Source organism: Acanthisitta chloris, unplaced genomic scaffold (genome assembly GCF_000695815.1).
Source record: "Acanthisitta chloris isolate BGI_N310 unplaced genomic scaffold, ASM69581v1 scaffold12093, whole genome shotgun sequence".
In the NCBI taxonomy this organism is placed as follows: domain Eukaryota; kingdom Metazoa; phylum Chordata; class Aves; order Passeriformes; family Acanthisittidae; genus Acanthisitta; species Acanthisitta chloris.
In genome coordinates this window covers 44,211-66,915 of record NW_008665527.1, presented here as the reverse complement: position 1 = coordinate 66,915, position 22,705 = coordinate 44,211, and the positions used below count along the sequence as shown (strand labels likewise).

The 22,705-nt window shown below is 44.8% G+C and overlaps 1 protein-coding gene across 1 annotated transcript in view; it reads left to right on the top strand.

Annotated features, from left to right (window-relative positions):
- The first annotated feature begins 985 nt into the window (after window positions 1-985).
- Window positions 986-22,705, top strand: part of PAX2 (paired box 2) — a 52,483-nt gene continuing 30,763 nt past the window's right edge. Inside the window, exons 1-3 of the mRNA XM_009071794.1 lie at window positions 986-993; window positions 2,210-2,295; window positions 4,434-4,553. Coding sequence (XP_009070042.1) covers window positions 986-993; window positions 2,210-2,295; window positions 4,434-4,553 — 214 coding nt within the window. The remainder of the gene's footprint in view (window positions 994-2,209; window positions 2,296-4,433; window positions 4,554-22,705) is intronic.

Below are 22,705 nucleotides of genomic sequence, written 5' to 3'. Positions count from 1 at the left end.
CGATGAATCTGATGTCATGTCTCAGTATGAATGGAGCTGTCTGATGTCACCTCAGTGCTAACAGGACTTTTTATAATATGTCATCTAAGGCTGCAGGGGAAATCTTCTAATCCATTCACTATGCTACACTACAATAGAACATAACACAGTATAATGTGTAGGTTAACTTAGACACCCTCAGGCAGATTTTGGATAGATGGATGGATGGATGGATAGATACATTTATACAAAGTATACATACATTATATCACTCTATTGATTTTTAAAAAGTTCCAGGACTGCCTAGCTATAATGAGATTTTTGAACTTTGTGTTGCGATCAATGAGGGGAATATTATTGGCCTGGAGAATTGATATACCCGCTCTCTGTGGCTTGTTCTGCTCCTGGACTGCCCCTGCCCCCAAGGTGTACGATTCCATCAGACACTTAACCTCTTTTACAGTGTCATCAGGCTAAAAGGAATCTAATAGTGACACGGGACTTGTGCTCAGCACTCTGGCACTATTGCTTTCCTGTCACAAATAATTTATAGCTTTCTATTTCCATCCCTTTGCCTGCACCCCATCCCCTTTTTTCTGTTTCTCTGGGCTGGGGGAAATCAATAAACTCACACAACCAGAGTGGCACTTCAGGGGGTTTTAGGGGGAATGTGAGAGAAGAGGAAAAAAAAGAAAAAAAAACAGAAGAGAAGAAAAAAAAGTTATGTTATTTGCCCTAGCACAGACTTTTCAGATCAGCTCCTCAGCTACTGCAGATAGCATGACCTCAGAATCCGGCCCTGAGGCCTCCAGACACCTTCTGTATAGGTCTTCAGCAGCTATAGATTAGGACACCTGGTACCACTGATCTACATGTGGTGAGGGTCTGGATCTCCATCCCCAGCTAGAACCTTGACATTCTCTGCCTCCAGCAATGTCCCAGGCAGCCTCTCTTCCACTCCAGCTACTGCTCAGGCTTCATCATGTGTGTATCAGAGTTTTCTAACATGCCGAGGTGATGTTCTCCTTCTTTTCCTAAGAAGATACCACTCTCAGGAGTTGTGTTTTTCCAAAATTGCCCTCTCAATGTGCCTGCCTATCTCTATTCATGCTATACCATTCACTAGCCACACATTTGCTCTTTGAAGTTTTGCCAGCTTATTCTTTAGAACAATTTTTAAAGGAAGCTCTCATGTGAGCAGGGAGAATGTGCTATTTACTTTCACTTTCTGGAGAGATTTTTGGGTAGAAAATAAAGCTAAGGGCTGAGAGTTTCAGAAACTCATGCTGAAGAGCATCTGCAGCCTTCACCCTAATTGGAGAGGATGAAGAGAGGAGAGGCTTGTTTTAGTCTCAGAAAGGAATTTGGTCGTCATAGGTCATGGCTTATTTGCCAAGTTCCTTGGTGAAACAGTCATTCCCAAGGCACAGATACCCAATATCTGCCAGTAGTCAGGGACCTTGCCAGTCAAGTACTAGGTGCTAGTGATTTTCCTTCACCGATGACCTCAGCTGGATTTGAACCAGTGACCTAGAGGTGAAAGATTTCATGTAACAAGAAACGGAGCACTGACAATTACAGTTCAGTTTATTTGCATTCTGAGCTGCATTCTAAGCTTTGTGGCATCTTTTTGAATTCCCATTTTGTGTTCATTCAACACCTGATAAACACCAATTTTTGCCCTCTTTGCTGGAAGTTCTTTTTCCCAATGATCTATATCCCATCACCACCCCCTACAGATGATTTCTGCTCCCACCTTCTCATTTATGAAGGGCAAGGGCTTTGGGCAAACTTTCCACCATTCAAAGCATTAAGTTCTATGCCAGAAAGGTATTTTTTAGGTAGACAACAAAATTAAAGCTACACCATTTGTAAATCCAGCAATGTCCCTATTAGCTGCAAAGCCTGCCTTGTGATTATGCTCACAAATCAGACCATATATGATAATGCAGCTGTTAACACACAGGAGATCCTGGCTCACTCATTGAACACCATCCTTATGCAATGAGCACCCAAGTTTGAGAAAGAGATGTCAGAGGAGAACTAGGGCAGTTCTCTGAGAACTGGACCATTAAAGCAACAGAATCAGGACCACAAGAATGCAAATAGAGATTCTCTGTTGCATCCAGAGCTCAGATCAAGATTTCAGGTTCTGATAGCTGTGACTGTGGGTATGCAAAGGCACAGAGAAGTTGCATTTGAGTTCTCAGTGTGTTTTGCTCTTTTCCAGGATCATAAGAACCAAAGTTCAGCAGCCCTTTCACCCAACACCAGACGGGAGCGGGACAGGTGTGACTGCACCAGGACATACTATCGGTAAGGACACACTGTCGGTAAGGACACTGGCATGAGGGGTGGTGACAGGTCAAGTGGAAATGAGGATGAAGCTTAGTTGAGGGAACAAAGTCTGACAAGCAGATGCTAAGCAGAGAAAAAGGGAGGAGGGGGTGAGTGGAAAGAAGCCTCAATGGAAATCAGAGGTTTCTGTTCTTCCTTTCCCTTGTTGCATTGCAGAGAAGGGAATCATGGAGAAACTAGCTCAAGGTAGGGATCTGCCCATAGTGATTCTGCCTTAACATTCACTTTACATTCATGCTTTCTCCTTCATGTTGCTATAGAGAAGTGTTTTCTGTTGTCCCGTCTAAGCACCAGTCTTCACCTTTTGCCTCTTTCTTATTCTGACTCTCTTTCGCCCCTCTCTCTCCCAATTTTGATTCTCTTCCTTTCCTGAAATGGGTCCATTTCTTAGTTTTTTTTTTTTTTTTTTTTTTTTTTTTTTTTTTTTTTTTTTTTTTTTTTTTTTTTTTTTTTTTTTTTTTTTTTTTTTTTTTTTTTTTTTTTTTTTTTTTTTTTTTTTTTTTTTGGTGGGGGAGATGTTTTGCTGGTTTATTAAGGTGAACAGAAGATAGAGGCTGTAGTAAAGTGACCAAATGTCTCCTAGTCTGTTCAGACATACTGTGTTAGGTGTGTGATGAGGTACTTTTCATTCTGTGGGCTGTATGGTGGATATGTCTGCTGTTGCCAGCATAGCTATATCCAGTTACAAATCAGAGCAGGAAAAAACATGCAGTATTCTGGGATACTGTGAAATGCAGTGGCTTATTTGTGGCCTAAGACACTGTCTTAGATCTGTTGGTTACTGAGAATCTGTTGCTACACAAGGATTTACTGGAAAGTGCTGGTCTACATGTGGCAGATCTGGTAGATTTAATCCTGTACAGAAACTGTGTTCAGGAACACAATGGAATAAATGGGCTAGTATGGAAAAGCATTTCTGGATTCCCTTTTAATCTGGACTTGTTCACTGGACTGGGAATCACTGATCACAACAGATAGAGTTGGCAGATATTACTCCTTCTTGGAAAAGTAGTGCAATGTCTAGCTGGTAGTAGTACAATGTCTAGCTGAGCTGCAAAGCTCAGCTTGGCTGAGCTGGGATAGTGACTGTGAGGGCTTCTACTGGCATCTCTCATTGCTCTGGGATGTACTGGGAAGTGTGGATCTACACTGGATAGTGTTGACAGGTTCTGCTCCATCCTGGAAGGCTTGTATTGCAGGTATTGATTGCTTCAGATCAGTGCTTTATGGACTGAATGATGAGTAGTGGCCTATAAGAGAACTGGGATATTCTCTCCACTACCGGGACACACTGGGACATAACAGCCATGGCTGCTGGATGCACAGCTCTACTTGTTCTGCGCTCTAAATGCCTTATTATCATGAAGTGATCTTTTCTAATCCAGATAACTTGTAATTTCTGATATACTTGAAATTCACAAGCAATCTTGGACTGTCCTGAGTGGCTGGAGGATTCTGTCAATTGACATTGGTCAGTGCAAAAGGAGGTCACTAGATTTTCATTAATCTGGGTAGTAGTATGTATCATCAACTCGCCAGTTGTTCTAGTAGGGAGCTGAATTTATTAGCCCAATACTGATGTGCTTCTAACTTATGCTAAGAAGGTAATTTTTCAATGAGTGTTTTGGGTGGGCATGCAAGAGACTGGTCTACCTAAGACAGAACTCCTGTGCACTCCTGGTGAAAAAATGCTGAGAGGAAATGATCTGGTAAAATATGGATGGACTATGAAGTCACTAGAGAATGTGGCCTATGCAGCTTTGCACTCAGTTACCTTGGCATGCAGTGGGAAGCCTGCTCTGAAATGGGATGTAACAACAAGGTTTAGCTTCTTGATGGAATACACTTGCTTGTAATTAATGGCCCTGTACTGGAAGGCTGTGGAGCTATGGTATAGAAATGGACAAGCAAAGCTGTGATGCAGCTTTGCTGGGATGCAGTAGAATGAGTATAAGTCCTTCAGTGTGAGGGACTGGGAGTTTGCTTAGTGCCCAGGCTTTCCTGTGAGACTGGTGGCATGCATAGCTTTCAGCTGGGGATCCCTGAGTGCTGTGCTGCTCTCCTCATGGCCCTTTTTCCCTTTTCCTTTTGTCCAGTGCCCAGCACAGCATCCCCTCCCGTCTCCAGTGCCTCCAATGATCCAGTGGGCTCTTACTCCATTAACGGGATCCTGGGGATTCCTCGGTCGAATGGCGAGAAGAGGAAACGTGATGAAGGTAGGGGGAGGGGAGAAGCTCATCCTCCCTTTTATATTCTTTGTCCCCATGTACAGGCTCCAATTTCAGGCCAAGGTTTGCAGCTGCTCCAAGGGCTAGATCAGTTTTAGCAAGAGACCAGTTCCCCGCCACTGCCCTGCTGGCTTGGAATGCTCTTCTTCCGAGGCCCTTTCATGACAGGCTGCGTCTCCAGACATCTGCTCAGCAGGCAGAGAGCCGTCTCCATTGCTGGAGCTGATCCCAAGTTCATTCACTGCTGGAAATGGCTGGAACTGAACTCCCCAGGTGCCAGCAGGTTCCCGGACTTTGAACTGTGGGTAAACATGGTTTCCCCAACTCACTCATTTTCAACCAAAATTCCATCTCGGAAAAGCACCAGCAATGTGGGAGTTATCTTTCATTCCCCTTGCAAACAAGTTCCTGCCCTATGATGTGCCACGAGCTACATTAGCTGGTGATCACAAGGGCCCAGTTTTCAATGGGTAGCATCTACCACAGCAGAACTGCCATGCTTGCAATAGTCTGAAAGCAGAACAGGAGGTCTTCTGAGTACTGTGAGCCTAAAGCTGTTTTCTAAGTCTCTTGCTAGGGAAATCCTATTTCTAAGGAAATAGGATTAAGTGATCTGCTTTTGCTTCCTACCTGCTGGAAAGGACTCGGGGCAAAGTGAATCCTGAAATAAATCAAAAGCTGGAGCCTCGGGTCTAGATAGTCAGGAGGGATAGGTAAGGTCTTGGTGCTCTTATGGTGGCTTTTAAAATCTTTTCCTTTAACTTTGTTCTTTTAATTCAATGCATTCAAAAATTGAGGGTCGGGAGGTGAACTTTTCTAAGAGTAGTGCTGACCAGTTTGTTGGGTATGTTGTTTTCCACTGTTGCTTGTCGTGTGGAAGGAGTACAGGTGGCTCAGTGTTCTGTGTGTGCTTTAGCCCCAAGGCTGTGCAGTGCAAGAGAACATGAGAGTTCTCTGTGATACGTGGTGAGAAGAGAAAGCTCTCCTGAGAGGGATGCTACATTTTTGGGTTTTGCTAGTAATTTGATCAGCAGTGGTTCTGGTGAGGTTCACATGTGCAAGATTTTAATCCAAATAAACACAATAATCCTAAGAATAAAAGAAAGTCATCATGTCCCCTTTCTCCATAATATGAAGTAAAACTAGTGGCAAGGACTCAATCCAGCTTCTATTAAAGCAAATGGAAAGATTTTTGCTGATGTCATTGGAAATTGGATCGGGCCCCAGAGGAAGATCCATTTCCCAGCTAGATGGCAGTAGGGCCCAGCTAAGAGAAAAGCGTAGCAATGGAAGGGCTGAGTCAATGCCTCAAAGTCAAAAACCGTCAGGAATAAGAGACTGCAAGTATTCCAAACTCCTGCAGCATTTGCCATCATTACATGTACAGGAAATAGAGGCATCTCAAACTGAATGACAAGTTTCTCTAATGGCTGTGTGGATCTCCTGGCAGTTATTTGGGGGTTTTGTGAGTCTGTGTTCTCATACAGTCAGTGTGGTGATCACCAGCTCTCAACATGGTGCCTCCACATCTCATTTGAAACGAAGCAGTTCAATCTGGCTTTAGCAGCTATTCAGGCTATACCTGGAAAGATCATCCCACCTTAGATGCAGCCACACAGTCATTTCCAGCCTCAGAACTTGAGCTTTTTTTTGGAACAGTACAATTAAACACTGAAACAACCAAGTAGCCATCTAAGACTGTGACACTTCACAATGATATATTGACAGTAAGAACAACTCTCTGTGTCTGTCCTTAATTCATCCCAGATTCAACTTATGAAAGGCAACTGACATTCTGCAACAACTTGTTGTTGGCCAAGAGCCCACATATTTCACTAGGAATCAAAAAGGTACCAGACAGTCCTAGAGATATTGCTTGTCATTAGTTCTCAGAGTTTTAGGTGGGAGTTAAATGACGTGGTTGCAACTGCCTTAGAGAACAGGCTTCATCCTGCCATCCCAGATATCTGCTGCAGGGAGATGTTGTTCTCCTGTCCAAGAGAAACCGTACATGCGACCCCCAGCCAGCTGCTGAACATCCCTAACCAAGAATTGAGTTATCTGGGTTCACACTAGCCTTAAGAACTGCCAAAAGACATCATCACTTTGCAGGACTGGATCCTGAGGCTAGAAGGGTCCAAGGGGAGGTTTTGCAAAGCCAGTGACCTACACTCATTCCTGGGCAATCTTCCCTGTAGCTCTGAGGATTCTGATTGTTCCTAGCTGAGATGGGGATTAGGAAAGTCGGGCAAGAAATCCAATGCAAGTATTTCTTTCATGCTCATGCTGGATGCATACACCTACTCAGTATTTCCCAGAGCTTCTGAACACTGTTTCGTTACAGTTTTTTAACTGCTGGGTTTATTCTTGCATTGAAAAGCCCTTATGAGCTTTGCACATCTACTTTCCCAGCATTTAGGGAGTGGCTCCTCCCTAAAGGAAGCAGAAGAAGCAGCACAGCTCTCTCTTTCTTTCTGCTCTGGTGGACCGGCTCTCCTGCAAGGATTCCTCTGTGAGGAATGCAGTTCAGCAGAAAGGGGGAAGTACCAGGCTGTTCCTGAATCCCCAGTTCTGAAACCCTTGTTAGCAACCCCTGTAGTGGCTGGGGGGAACAGGGTGGGAGAAAGACAGAGGAGCCTCTATCTGAGCACACCCCCTCCCCCAGGTCCTCTTTGCTGCAGCTGGTGCCTACATTAGACAGTAGCACAGATGATTAAGAAGAGGAGAGATAATTATGTGTCAACATGATGTAGCAGAACTCCCGAGTTGGACAGAAGGAGCCAGACGGATGCATGAGGTGGGCTCAGAGATGGACGCTGACAGCCAGGTGTGTCCCTCACAGGGAGTTTGAGGGTAGAGTGGAAATCCCAACCTACCAAATGTGCTGGTTGCAACTGTGAGGGTGGCCTGGGAAGCCTATGGCATTGAGAGAGAGCTAGCAGGGAAGTGCCTCTGAGTATCTACTAGTCACAACAAGGAACCGTCTGCACACAAGTCTTTCCTCAAAACTCAGAATGTCCTCCTTAGGTGAATGCCTAGGAAGGATGGTCAGGATTTGCTCCATCAAGACCATGTATTCCTTTTGTTTCAGTTTTTGACCAGTGATTGAAAACCCTCTGACTTCTGTGACAGATTAGACAGAGTTGGTTTCCTACGATATTTTAAATAATTTGTCTGAAAATGTTCACCATCATTTGTGTAGCACAGTGTGTGCCATTTCTTGTAGTCTATGGGCACTGCCAGTGTTGCTGTAACTTCCCTCTGACCTTCCCCAGCACTTGTATTCATCATCTTCCAAAGGCAGAACTGGCCTTGCAGCATGTAATGACTTTATCAAGACCACAGAGAGTCTTGCTCTATCAAGCTGTGTCTGAAAACAGGAATTCCTGGCTCTTCACAATCCTAGTATTTTATTATGCCATGATGGCAGTCCAACCATACCCAGCAGGGTCATTGTCAGACTAAGGAGCAGCAATATGAAGTTCAGAAGGATAAAGGAGGGAAATAATATGCATATATTTTTGATGTTTCATAATGCCCTCATTGATAGCTAAAAGAGTGAGAACTGGGGTGATCCAGAGACACTAAGAAAAATTACTATCACTCATACTGGGAAGCACATATAGATAGATGGATAAATATAGACAGATAATCAGATAACATGAAAACGATGTATCAAACTTCTGTCTGCATGTCACAGCATCTTCAGCTGGATGAAACTTTCGGGGATTTTTACAAAACCGTTCTTACGAGACATAGCTCCTTCTCTTCGTAACAGGCCACAAACAGACTTCCTCTATAAACTCAAATTCTCATTTGGGATTCATCTTCCAGTGAGGTTTGTGCTGGAATGTTCTCACCTTTATTAATCTTGGTCCCTGACAGTATCTGTAGTATTTGACAGCATTACTGGCAATAATATCTGCAGTGCTGACAATGGCAGAGATAATATCCCCCAGTATTATCGGCATTAGCAGGGATCATATCTGCAGCCTGTTATTGGTGGGAGCAGACGTAATGTGTCCAGTATTATTAGTATCAGTAGTAATAAAACCCACAGGCTTGTTAGTGTGATCAGTGCTAATATCAGCAGTAGGTTTGTGGGAGAGGTGGGGACAGAGTGATTGCTACTGTAAGTGGCAATAATACTCATGCTGTTTGCAGTAAAGGAATGCCCAGCTGAGATGGAGGAGCAAACCTGAGAAGGCAGAAGTTCCTCCTTTCCTTTCTTTACCTGTCATTTTGATGATTAGTGATTTGCATTGATGCCCAGCAATGTATGGCTGCACCAGTGTAGGAGGACAGTAAAGGGTATCCAAAATTTTGGCGAGTGTGGTGGTGTTTTCCAAGGATTGTTAGCTGTATCAGTGCAGGTGGTTCCCCATACTCTTCAAAATGGGGTTAAGCCATGCTGAACAGGGTGCTGCCTACTAGCAGCTAGGAGCATTTGTACTGTTAGTCCTGTAGCTGCAGGGTAGGCAGTGTCACTGCCCTTCTCTTTGGTGCTGCACAGATAATTTTCTGACTGTTATAACCATAAAGCCATTTACAGAGAAGTATTGCTTTTGTTACTCTTGTTTTGTTTTTCTCTTCCCTCTCTCCAAATGGGAGGACTCTTGACTGCAGAGCAGGGTTTTGACAGTGTTCAGCTTGGGGATTTTCCTCCCTGGGCATGATCTCGTTTTCCTTTTGGGAAGTTAAAAATGCCTCCTTCAGATGGAGTGTGAGGCAGGGAGATCTGTGACAGTCCCAGTCCCGAAAAAAGTTTAAGATACTGCCCCAGGACATAGGCTGCCTTGCAGAAAATTTGGAACTCGATTCTTAAAGTGGAAAGTAGTGCAGGGATGTGTGATGTGCCTGAGTTTTTTAGCAGATACACAGTGACTGAGTATGCCACTGCAAGTACGATCCCATTTGTGTTGTTTGGAGTGACAATGAAAATATAATTTGGGAGATGTAGTTATGACGTTTCAGGTGACTTTGTGTCATTGTGAGTGGCGCCAATATGTTTGCAGGCAGTGTGGTTGTGGTAATCCTGTTGTTGTAACTGTATCACTATAGGTTGTAGATTTGTGACACTAATAATGAGATTAAGTATATCACTGCTTGCTATGCTGCCCCATTACACTCAAGGCCATTACAATTTACAGAGGTGACTGAATTGTTTCTTGTGGTGTATTTGCATCATTGCATGCAGTAAGGTTGTTTCAATATGGTAATTGTTGGTACACTGGTGCAGGTTGTACTGTACTGTCACGGCAACTCATATAGTTGTTACTGCAGCTGTTGTAATGTGTTGGCTGAGAACAGATTGTCACCTGGCCATGACAGTGAAGTCAATACAACTATGTCAGTACAGTGTCGCACTGAGACTGGTATCAAGTCTGATATTAGTGTTCCAAAGCATACTGGGGTTGTTTCAGGACACAGTGTGCTTATGCTGTCATCTGCAGTATGATGATGCTTTACTAGTGCTGTAGTTGTCTAGTGCAGAGGTTGGCTGAGAACAGATTGTCACCTGGCCATGACAGTGAAGTCAATACAACTATGTCAGTACAGTGTCGCACTGAGACTGGTATCAAGTCTGATATTAGTGTTCCAAAGCATACTGGGGTTGTTTCAGGACACAGTGTGCTTATGCTGTCATCTGCAGTATGATGATGCTTTACTAGTGCTGTAGTTGTCTAGTGCAGAGAGGCCCTTAACTTGAAATAGATTCATTTTCCTATGCTGCCTGCATACTTTTGCAAAGAGTATGAGTGAGTCATTCCACTTGACTGTGTCATGACCTGATGTATGTTCATCTCTGGGCATATTACAAGTATTTCTGTTCTCCCAAAACCGTTGTATTGTTGAAGACAACAGGCTGTGTTTGGACCCCTGCAGGTGACAGAAGAGCACTACTGTCTGTGGTGTGACTGCATTGTTTCATGCTGTGATTTCTTGTCACTGCAGCTGATGTGTTTGTGTTATTCTATATGACTGCTTTATTGCAGGTCAGTGATAGTCTTAATGACACTGGAGACACATGCAGTTACATTGCCTCAGGTGCTAACCCCATGTTCCAACCATCACACACAGTTCTGGGCTGTGCATCCAGCAGTTTATGGCTGTGCAGACAGAATGAGCAGTTTCTGGAGTGTTTCACACTCTCACAGTGTCTTCCTCCTACTTTCCCTGTGACTGTGTTTTATGCAGTGTGGCTGACTTTCCAGTGGCTGACAGGTTGCAGCCATGGTGTATCACTGCAAGCAGGAGTGGTCACAGGGAACTTCCAGGCTCACTGCGTTTATACACACAAGTGTAGGTAACACTCTATTTCATTCTAGGTGAAAATATAAATTGAAGAGGGTGTTTATTCTCAGCAGCCACCCATTTCTCCCTCCTGAGAGTCTTTAGCTGGTGAGACTCCTGGAAGGACATAAGAAAGGCACCTGCTACTCATCCTGCACCTCTCTAAATAAACTGCAGGAGGATGGTCAGAAAAGGGAGAGTATGTGTGGGAAAAGAGAGGAGGGGGGAAATGGACAAAGGAAAGGACAATGAATAAGCAGCACAGCACTGTCAGAAATGTGGGCTGCTGCACCATGAATCTGGAGATCAGTCTGTAAGCAAGAGATACAGGATACAGTGTGCTTGTGTGAGCATGTCTGCACACACCCTGGGAGTTTGGGGGGTACGCATTCCTCAGGAGGAAGTCAGGTAAGGGAGAGTTAACAGCTTACATCACAGAAAGCAGTTTGGACAGAACGCTCTGCTTCTGAAGCTTACAGTGCTGCTTAGTTTGGCAGGGTTTGGTACTACCTGAAGACAAGCTGGTCTGGTTTCAGCTGTATTTGTGTGCATCTCTGCTTGTGTATTTGTGTCTCTAGGAATGCACGCCTGTTTGTTTTTTGTATTTCTGTGTTAGGATCACTGGTTTCTATTTATCTGTGCTTATGTACTGGTGCGAGTGGCAGGTTGGACCCGTATTTTTGTGCATGCCTATGGAGACCTGGAAAATGTGGATGTTAAGCTCTGTATAATATTGCCTAGTAGGAGAATGCATACTGTGGATCATATGGATGTCTGGGCATGTATGGCTCAGTATTAGTGCTATGTATTCCTATGAATGTCAGGTATTTGTATTCACATTTTGAGCCTATATGTGAACGTGGTATATTTCTATGTATATTCTGAGTGTATGTGTTGTTACATACTTGGAGTATCACTGTATCTTTGGGGTTGCTGGATATGAATATGTAGCCTGTTAGTGCTGTGCACTTCTGTATATAGTTTGTACAGATGTGTATTTGCATTGAGGTTATATATTTGTGTGTATGTTGTATATATAAATATTGGTTGTTCTTGCCTGTATGAAGGCTGTTTATTTATGCAAATAGTTTGTATTTGTTTACATGATTTGATGTTGTATATGTGAATTTAAGGAAATGACTTTGAGCTCCAGGTTTTCATTTAGTTAGTGTATGTATACTTTTGTAAGTTATTTGTTTATTCAGAAATTACATTTAATTGACATGCACCTGCATTAGTACCTTCTTGTGTCCCAGTTTGCATTCTTGTGTCTTTAAATGTTATTGGCTATGTTTTGTGGGTCTTACTTATGCATAGAACTTTTCTTTACATTTATTTGTGTGAGTACCATGAACTTGTGCTTGTCTGACTATTTATGGGTATTTAGTTTGTGGTTAGACCTTCTCCTTCCACTTTTTGACTGATCTTGGGAGGGGTTGTTGCAGCTTATATGTCAAAAGGAGTCAGGCAGCTACAGCTCCTCCCAGCATCTCTGCCTGCTCCTCATGTCCACCTGTGCCAAGGGTGCTCCCTAGCTTTGCTAGGTGCCTGTCTCTCTGGATCTTCTTGCTCACTCTAGATGAGTTGTACACCAGGTCTGTCTGCATTCAGGAAAGTGACATTTTTTTCATGGATGTGAAGAGTATGAGAGTCAGAGGGAGCATGGTGCCTGGATCCATGAGGATCCCAGGTTAATGCACAGTAGATGACAAACTAAACTGTAACAGGAATCAGAAATAGCTGGCAATGTGCAGGCAAACGGTACTTTAGAGGGTTGTTGGTGACTGGTATAACAGTGCATGAGGATTCCATGACAGTGAGAGAGAGGGATGACACTGTTTTGGGGTCAAGTGACATGCTAATGAGACATAAGGACAATACTGCTATGGAATCAAGGTGATATGGCACCGAGACAAAACAGGGATCAAGGTGACATGCCGATGACCCAGGCTGATCTATCAGAACAGGGAGAGCTGGGATATCTCCATCAACTGAATCTGCTGAATAAGGCAAGGGAGAATGGAAGGAGCATGGTGAAGAAGATCAGAGGCAAATCAACAGACCTGTACCATGGCTATAGGAGCCTGGACACCATCACAGTATCTCCCTGAAGGGATCAGTTGCATCCTGGTGTGAAGGGTTGGGGCAGTCTGTGAGCAGTGGCTGTTTGCTCACAGTGAAGGAGAGCAGCGATAACACAGTGATGACATCAGGTGATGGTAGCCATGGACTATAGGGACTATGTGGACAGGGGCACTATTCCCAGTTCCTGGAAAAACAAAGAACCTAACAGGCAGTAAAACAAAAACAAAGGAGACTTGGAAGCACCTGACAGCCCTAATTCATCACAGCCCAAGATTTTTTTTCCCCCTCATGTTCCCATTATATTTGTTTGTAAAAGTGGAAATCAATTTTGAAGGTAATTTTCTGGAAAGAATGGAAGGGAGGTGGGAGGGCCGGATAAGGCAGAGATGGCAAGAGGAAAAAAAAATTTAGGCCAGGCACAGCCCAGGGGCAGCTCTTGGCAAGGTGAAAGAAAATTGCATATTCAATCTCCATCCATGAATCTCCCTTGCTGCTGCCCGCCTCCTGCTCGAAAACAATGAAGGCTTTCTCCCCTACGCTGCACAACGCCTGAGTATCAGCGCTCACTTTAACTTCAGGGTCATTAATTCACCTGATTATTGCAGGAGAGGAGAGGGTTGCAGAGGCATCCATTCTAAAGAGCCCTCCCTTAGCTCATCCTTTGATTAGTTTGGGGTGGGGGGAGTTGAGATAATGTGTTGTCTTGGACTCAGTTTAAAATGGGAGGGGTTGAAGAGGGGCTGGAAGGAGGTAGAGGTGGAAAGGGAAAGATGTGGCCCGGCTTGTTGTGGAAGGGAGGGTTGGAAAGCAGTCATTCTTGCATCCCTCTGCTGTGGTGTTACTGCAAATTAAAAGTAGCATGTTCCACTTCCTAGCTATCTTTCAGGGAGGGGAGGGGCATGAGTATATGTAGGCATGGGGATGGGGGGCATCTTATCATTGCTTCTTCAGCAGCCCAGCGTAGTGTCACCCTGTGAGGTGACATTTGAATTTACAATTCCGCTGAGAAAAGCCATTAATTCACAAATTAACATTTCTCCCTCTCTCTCTCTAGCTCTTTCTCTCTTCCTCTCTCTCTCTCTCTCTCTCTATCTCACATGGATGTGCAAGCAATTGAAAAGACAAAGGAAATAGCCTTAAGGAAGAGACTTTACTGCTACTCTGTCTGTGCAGAGATTGCTACTACTGCTTCTAGATAGATAAACCAATTACCTGAGCTGCTCTGTTCATGGCAGCCTGCTATTACCTCCTTTTGTAGAGCTGATTCCATTGCTGGATTACACTGTGTGTATCTCATTAATGTAAACCAGCACGATACTGGGCACTGCCTCTGACCCCTCCTGCCATAGCCCGTTGCTCTGCAGTGGAAAAGGGAACTGGGAGAGGAGACAAGAGCAGAGATGATGGTAGGCACAACATATTTCCTAATGCATAGGGACCAGGTCACACAGAGAACTTGCTTAGAATACCTTTGCTGACCTTAGAGCAGATGGAGGCTTCCCTTCTATGGAGAAAATTGCATGACATCAACCCTGATCTCTTCCATGTCTTGGTGAGCACTGAGAGTGCTGTGCAAGAGGCCTCATGTATGGGCACCAGGTATGGGCAGCCCCTTGCAGCTCCATTCTCAGCACTACACAGAATTTTTAACAGATGTAGAAATGTGTGTGGTAAGCAGACACAGAGGTGTGAGTACAAAAGCTGTCTATACATAGCTATAGACACATGTAGCTCACTGCACCCAGGAGATAACTGACTCACAGTGGTACACAACAAAGCTCAGAACAAGAAGCAAGAGTAAGCACTCTAGCTTACAGATTGAGAGGGCCAGATATCTCTGTAGTGCAACTTCATTGAAAGCCAGTCAATAATGCCTGTGGAGATGTTCTTGTCAAAGACAAACACCTGACACTACTTCCACACAGCCCTCAGTCTTCTTCTGACTCCCTTTTGTTGCACTTTCTTGCCACAGTCTTTCTCACGTGCTTACTTGTGCTATCACTGCTGCTATGGGTGCCTGGACAGCACATGTGTACAGTACACACACACACATTGCAAGTAGGCACTCAACTGCATGCTGGTACCACCCCAGACACACATCTCTGTGCAAACTCACAGCCCTGCAGACACAGTTTCTCCCCACCTGCTCTGGTGAAGTCCCTTTCAGCAGCTCCAAGCCTGCCTGCTTGGGGGGCACACTGACAGTCAGCTTCCTGAGCACCTTCTGGTGCTCTCTGCAGACAGCCTTGTAGGAACATGCTGGCTACCCCTGCCTTTTAGCCTGGTCATGCAGCTATGTGTATTTGAGGAGAAAATGTCCAAGCAGTGTGGTTTTTATAAAGACTTCACATACTAATATGCAAGTCTGCTCACTAAGCATTCTACCTATATAGAGTTGGATATAAATATTCATCAACAGGTTTTTCACCCCATAAGGGTTTGATATGCCATGTTCAAGCCATCCTCCTAACTTTCATGAAAGAAATAAGCTTGCAGGGGGCAGGTGTCCAGGTAAAAGTGGATCAGAACTGCTCTTTCTGGAAACCTGGTCTCCACATGCTCAGAGCATGGAGTATGTGACTTTCTTCAGCATTGCCTTGGCTCCTTAAATCTTCCTAAAACTTATCCTCTTAACAAGAGCATCTGCCGCTCCAACATTCTCTGTGCCCCACACCGTGCACAGCACATGGCTGGGGAGCATCTTCCTGCAGCTGGTGCTGGAAGACGGATCACGATCAGCGGAGGAATCGGCAGGCAGTGCCAGTAATTCAAACCATCCTGACCGTTCAGTGAACCCGAACCTGCTGACCTTGACAGCACTAGACAGCAGCGGCCTCAGGAATCCCAACCTTTAGAGAGGCGTTGGCGGAGGATGGCTCCTGCGCTCTCCCTGTCTTTCTCTCTCTCTCTTCCCAATCACATCCCAGCAGCCAAGAGGGCCCAACAGTCAATCCCCAGTGCACCAATTAGGTCCTAATTTGGCTATCTCTGCATTCCCAAGTCTACATCAATGTAACGTTAAACATTGCTTGCTGTTCGTAGATGTAAATCATTTCTATAGAGGAGTGTCTTCTTGTGCTAAAGGAAAACACTAAGCACCTTGTTCTCAGTCAGGGCTTGAGAAATCTCTCCTCCCAAAATGGGAGCTGCTGCTGTTGCTGTTTGGAAAGAAAGCAGGAGCTCTTTCCTTCCCTAAGTGATAGTATCAGATCCTCTAGCCTTGTTTCACTGGATCCCAAGGGGAAGCAACAAGATCTCTCCAAGTGATTAGCCTGTGAAAATTTTGGTTGGATAGATGAGGGGCAGGGAGGCAAGGAGGGGAGAAAGAAAGAAAAACCAGTGTGTTTTATTTTGTCACCAGAACGTGCATTAAAGAAATGTGCAGTTAGTGGATGTTGCAAGACCGTTTCAGGAAGCACTGGGTTTCCTCCAGCTATCTCTGTAGCTGCCAAGCAAGACCTGAAACAAACAGGAATTTTTGTTGGCCTGCAGAGACTAGGCTAAGCTCTAAGACCTTGCATGTGAAGGACAACTCTGTTAACAGTAGATGGCCTGAAAGAAGCAGCTACAGATACATATCTGTATCTATCTATAGAGACACAGCAGATATGTCTGTCTTCTGTCTGTCTCCATTTGTAATTCTTTGAAGGTGACTTTCCCAGGCATCAATTAGATAAAATAAAGGATACTTTGAATAGGTGTCAAATGCAATTCATGCCCATCTTAAGGGTCTTTAAAATGCCAGAGTTTTGTTAAGGGGCCTAAATTAATGTCTGGATCCACATTTTCCTTTTGCTTTTACTTCATCCATCCAAGCATACTACTGCTTACATCCCATTGGGTTCAAGATAAAAAGTCCTCTCCCCACACAGGTCAACAGCTGCAGGAAAACACACAGGAGCACAGTGCCAGAACAGGAGCTAGGTCATGGGTATCACTGTTTCCATTTGGATGTGCAGCAGGTGAGGATTTCTTTCTCTCATTGGCCCTGCCTTTTTTTGTGAGCTCAGAGGTGCTATTCTGCTTTCAAGATAGGGAATCTGCATTGGAGCAGATTTGTAGACATCTGATTAAATCTTAATGAGGTGGTTATTTTGCATGAAACGCCCATCAATCTTGAGTGTTTTATAGTCCTCTCTTAAATGCTTTAGAAAAGGCTTTATAACAAAGGACAGGTATACTTCCATGCCTGGTTTCCCAAAGGAGTTGCTGCTCTTTTGCTTTGGCTTTTGGCATCTAGTCTGAGAAGAAGTAGGCTTTGAATAGAAGAGTTGACTTAGCAAGAAGATCAGAATTATTCTAGAGTCTGGGACAGCTTTACTAAATCCCAGCAAATTAAAACCAATACCCCACTAGCTAACCCTCAAAAATACTTATGGCTCTTCTCTGTACAGCTCTCTTTTTTTTTGTGAAACTGATTGCTGCCCATGACTGGGCCTTTCTTGTCTGGAGACTACTTCTCACAATTTGGAACAAATCTCCAACATACGTCTTATAGAGGTCATATCAGTATAGGCTCCTTCATATACCAGTAAAGGCCTTTACATGAGCTCATGCAGAAAGATGACAAATTACTTTACTAATGATTTACAGTTATTACAGGAATGAGCATTCAAAACAAAAAACCAAAAAGAGAGTTTGCATGGTGACAGTCCAAGCAGATTGCTGCATATCACAAGCCTGTAGCTCTTCCATTGCATGGCATTTCACAATTATCCATCCTGTACCATATATTGTTTATTAACCTTCCCATTCTTAAGATCTCATTTACTACTGAAATGTGGCTCACTCTCAGGTGGACCATGGCAGATGTTGAACAATACAGAGCATCAACTGTGAAATTTTGCTGTGCCATGTCCAAATGAAACCACAGGAGAATTAAGATATGCTGTGGGTAATCACTCAGGCTGGATTTTGTTCAGGACAGCCAGGTTAATGTCTGCACTCTTGCAAAAAATGCCATGGGAATTTTAATGACTCTGAGTGATTGGAGCCTTTGTTTTATGGCACGTCAAAAATGGCAGCTCTAAAAACACTCTGCTTTGAGCACTGGTTTAGTGCTGACTCAGAAGAGCTTCCAATAACATGATTCACTAGCATCTGGCTCAGGAGCAGGCACAGATTTCTTTAACTTGTGAGGTTAAGGTAAAAGTGTATATGAGGGGAAAATAAGGTGGAATGAAAGGAAGGGAAAGCCTAGAGCAAGGGAAACCAAAGGAAAGGATGTATTAAGAGGCATGCTATTGGGGAATCAAGCCAATGGAACCTTGCAGGCTAAAGAAGGATTCATATTTTCTAGACTGTGCACTAGACGTGTCCATGGTGTGACCCAGATCTGCTGAGACCTAGCACTGATGTCCTCTCGGGTGCCTGTGCTCTCCACTGGAATTTCAGGGATTCCCAGAAACTGGGAGATGGAACTGGATAGGGACAGTCCAGGTCTGTGCTCCCTCCCTTGTCTCTAGCTGTTCTGATAGCAGTGTTGATTTGCATGTCAGGCAAAGCACTGCTTGAGAAAAAAAAACCCTCCAAGTGTGGCAGTGTCAGCGCTCGCTGTTGTTCGACAGTGTAAAATTAAATTAATAAAGCCCCCAACACAGGAAAACATAACAGGAAATTAATGGCCTTTACTGTCGCTCTGATGCAGTCATTTGCAACCCTGCTTTCCGCACCAAAGACTTCATAAATGCAAGCAGTTTCTCTAAACAAGCATAGTTAGGGCTGCGTGCAATGTAATTTTTTGTGTTGCTTCTGTCCTTTGGAGCTAACAAAAGCCACCCCATTTTATGTGCTCGCCAAGGGGGATCCTGCCAAGAAGTAGCTCCCCAACAAATGGGCTTAGGAAGATTAGAGAAGAGAGCTCAGTCATGCCAATGACGCTAAGGACATCTTCTGCTCTGGCAGAGGGAAAGCATAGCTTCTGGAGCTGCTGCTTTCCTGCAGCAGCAGCTCTCCCTGAGGGCACTGCACTAAAGGCAGTGTTGTGGACACCACAGCAGCATAAATCAGGATAACCCTTCTGATAACTTTCAGGATGTGTAAATCAGTGTAACAACTGAATGCAAGAGACTTACAGATTTATGCTGACTGGTCCACAGTGTGAGAGTGTTGCTTGCTACTCTGCCAGCATAAACAAAGCAAGTGTACTGGGTCCTGGAGGCAGCTGCATTTCTATCTGTCTAGCAGTCAAGCCTAATAGTGCTAGTGAGAGATACGGGACCCACACTCTGTCCCTCATTACAATGGTATAAATCCCAGTGACTCTCTGAGGTAAGACAATTATGTATTTGCAACTACCTGACTGAGAGCAGACTCTGCCCACTCACATTCAGCATACCCAAAGGTCACAAAGCTGCAGTGCCTGCTCACACAGAAGCCACAAGCTTTGACTACCTAGGCTAACACATCTCATCTGAACACCCACACATGCTATAGTATGTGTTGTATACACATCTGAGACAGCTGCTTGCACTCTGATACCTGGAAAGGCCTTTACTGGCATTTTCAGTAAGGCTGGATATGCTGATTATTACTGTCTAACGCACAACCCTAAGTCTGTACAGACTCAGTTTCCCAGATGCACTTGGACAAATTTGCAATCATACACTTAGATACTGTAGTAAATACACACACTCACTTCTTTAAATGCACTTTGCATGCTCCCATGATAATCCAAGACAGATCTGAGCACACACTTCATTACACATTTGCACACACAATTCATTACATTTACATTTTCATTGAGCATTGCCATTTTTGCTCATGTAAGCCCTGTATTAAAGCTGCACTGCCCACATCTGCTTTATTTGGGGTGCTCAGTCACATACAACCCCCGTGTTAAAAGCACTGCAGCCCCCAGCTGTCAGGCACTGGCACACATCTCACTCTTCCTTGGTCAGGCATGTTCGCTTCCCTGCATGAGCAGCCTTCCTTACTCACCAATTCCTCATCTGAGCTATACCCTCATTTCAAAACATAAAATCCCTTTGTTTCTGAGCCTTTATGCTCTAAGCCTAAGCATACAAGTAACAAATACACACAGTTTATGTGTTGCTGACACACTTAAATTACAGAGACACGTGGACAAGCACAATGCCATCAATTAGCATACTGAAATTCAGGCTTGTGGATTCCCTTGAGGCAAATGGACACAGAAATCTGAACAACTGCAGAGTTCATGAAGGCTGATGCACTTACTCGAGGTGATAATCCTCCAGTACTCATCTCCCACTATGCCTATTTCTGCAGGATACTGTACATAACCTTAACTTGTACAGTATCTTCTTTCACTACCACAGCATAGGTACCTGGTAACATTCCTTCTGTTACTGAACCTTGCCAGCCCCTTCCATGCTCTGTCATCTCTATTCTGCACTCACTTGGGATCCTTTCCTTCTGAATTTGAGGTTCATTTTCTCCCCACCAGTCCAGTTATCACAATTAAAGCACTCATAATTCTTGCAACACTACTACATGCTGCTACACGCTGAATCACTGACCCATCTAGAGATGATATCTTCTTTCATGCTGCCTAAAAGACTGCAAAAATTCTTCAGGAAGGAAATGTAAACCAAATTTTACAGTCTTTCTTTTCTAAACCCTACTGAGTAGGGCAAGAAAGTTACACAGATGAAAAGACCACCAGATTAGGGCTGCCAGTCCTTGCCCTTGTCCTTACTGTGGGGGGTACAGTATTAGTTTAATAATTATTGAGGATGCAAACAACCGCTAGAAACATTGTGATATCCAGACTGGATTAGCTTGTGCAGACCAGGACACCAGTGCCAGATACTTCTGACCATCTGAAAATGTGTGATCCACTCCCTCGGCACAAGGTCTTTGTCCTTCATCTCTCCCTTGGCTGGGGGTCAGCTCAGACACAGATGCAGGAGGTCTGCTATTCCCAGCGGATGCTTGAGGCCAGGGTTTGAAGCCTGGGTCTGATAGCACTGAGCTCCTTCCCGGACCCAGGCTGAATGCAGCGTGAGGGTCTGCGCAGGGCTGGCTGCCGTGAATGACAAGCACTGGCTATCGATCGCGTTCTGAACTCGGCCCAGCCGATAGAAGGTAATTAATGACTCCATTTGCCTCAGTACCGAGGAGAACAATTGAGTTTGAAACTGCAACAACTGGCAGTGCTGGGAAAGGGCCCCCGGGACAGCCAGGAAAGCTGCCTGACAGGCCTGGGCTGTGCAGGCACACGGGAACACATCAGAGACAAGCACTGGCTATCGATCGCGTTCTGAACTCGGCCCAGCCGATAGAAGGTAATTAATGACTCCATTTGCCTCAGTACCGAGGAGAACAATTGAGTTTGAAACTGCAACAACTGGCAGTGCTGGGAAAGGGCCCCCGGGACAGCCAGGAAAGCTGCCTGACAGGCCTGGGCTGTGCAGGCACACGGGAACACATCAGAGGGGGAAAAAAGAGAAATTGGATTTTTTTTAGTTTTAACACAAAAGGGCAGCACATGTAGCCATGAATGCCCAGAGAGTGGGACAGAGCTGCTGTGGGTTAAACACCCCAGGAGGGATGGTGCAGGAGAGGACAGGGTTGCCTCGCTGGCACAGAGGGATAGCATCGCAGCAGCCGGCTCAGCACCACTGCATCAGACAGATGTGCTTCCCTTGGAGGCTTGACAATTAGATGGGTTCTGCTGTGTCACCTGGCTGGTAGTTCTCATGCCAGTCACATTCGCTTTTATTATGACTGTGATTTTTATTGGTAGCGCTGCGAGGCCCCAGCTGAGATCAGGGCCTCACAAGGCTGCAGGCAGAGATGTCATGGGAACAGCCCCTGCCCCAAAAGAGAGCAGTGTCTCCATGTTTGTGTGGCAGCTGCACGGCTTCTCATGGCCTTCCTACATGTTTCTGTGCCACAAAGGTCTCCCTGTGTCAGCAATACTTCTGAGTTATTGAGATAGTCCCATCCCACCCTGAGCAAGAGTGCTCTCTGTCACTTGTAGCCAGGGAAGTAACTGTATTATGCTGCTTTCTGCTACTTGTACATGATGGTGTCTTTGTAGCTTCCAGACCTGGGAATGTCTCTTTGTTTTGGAACTATTTAATAGGCGTATTCCCTGTCTCAGATGTAGTTAAGGTTGTTTCTGTGTCCTCTGGCACAGCATTTCCTTGTTATCTGTCAGGATACTTCTGTGACATCCGTGGAGCATTTCTGTGTCTTGTGTCGAGGGTTTATGCTGAACATTGGCTGTGTGCACTCCCTTAGCAGCCCCTTGGGAGGAGAGATATTTCCTGTCACACGTGGAGGCCAGTCCTGATCATAATGACAGCAACTGTGTGGTTTTTTGTGAGGGACAGAGTGACCGAGGCCATGGTTCAGCTCTCAAGCTGTTTGTTAAGATCCTTACGATTTAGAAGAGAGGTGTCCCTGTGTCACAATACCACAGAGTTTCCCTTGCCAGTAAAAAGGAACTGGGAAATGTGGTGGTGCTTCCTAATGGTACTGCTACTACAGTTACCTAGGTGGCATCCCCATACTTATACCGTAGTTGAAGCCTTGCTCCACCCCTTCCTCCACAGCTCTCAAGCTGTTTGTTAAGATCCTTACGATTTAGAAGAGAGGTGTCCCTGTGTCACAATACCACAGAGTTTCCCTTGCCAGTAAAAAGGAACTGGGAAATGTGGTGGTGCTTCCTAATGGTACTGCTACTACAGTTACCTAGGTGGCATCCCCATACTTATACCGTAGTTGAAGCCTTGCTCCACCCCTTCCTCCAGCACCCATTCCATGCTTTCTTG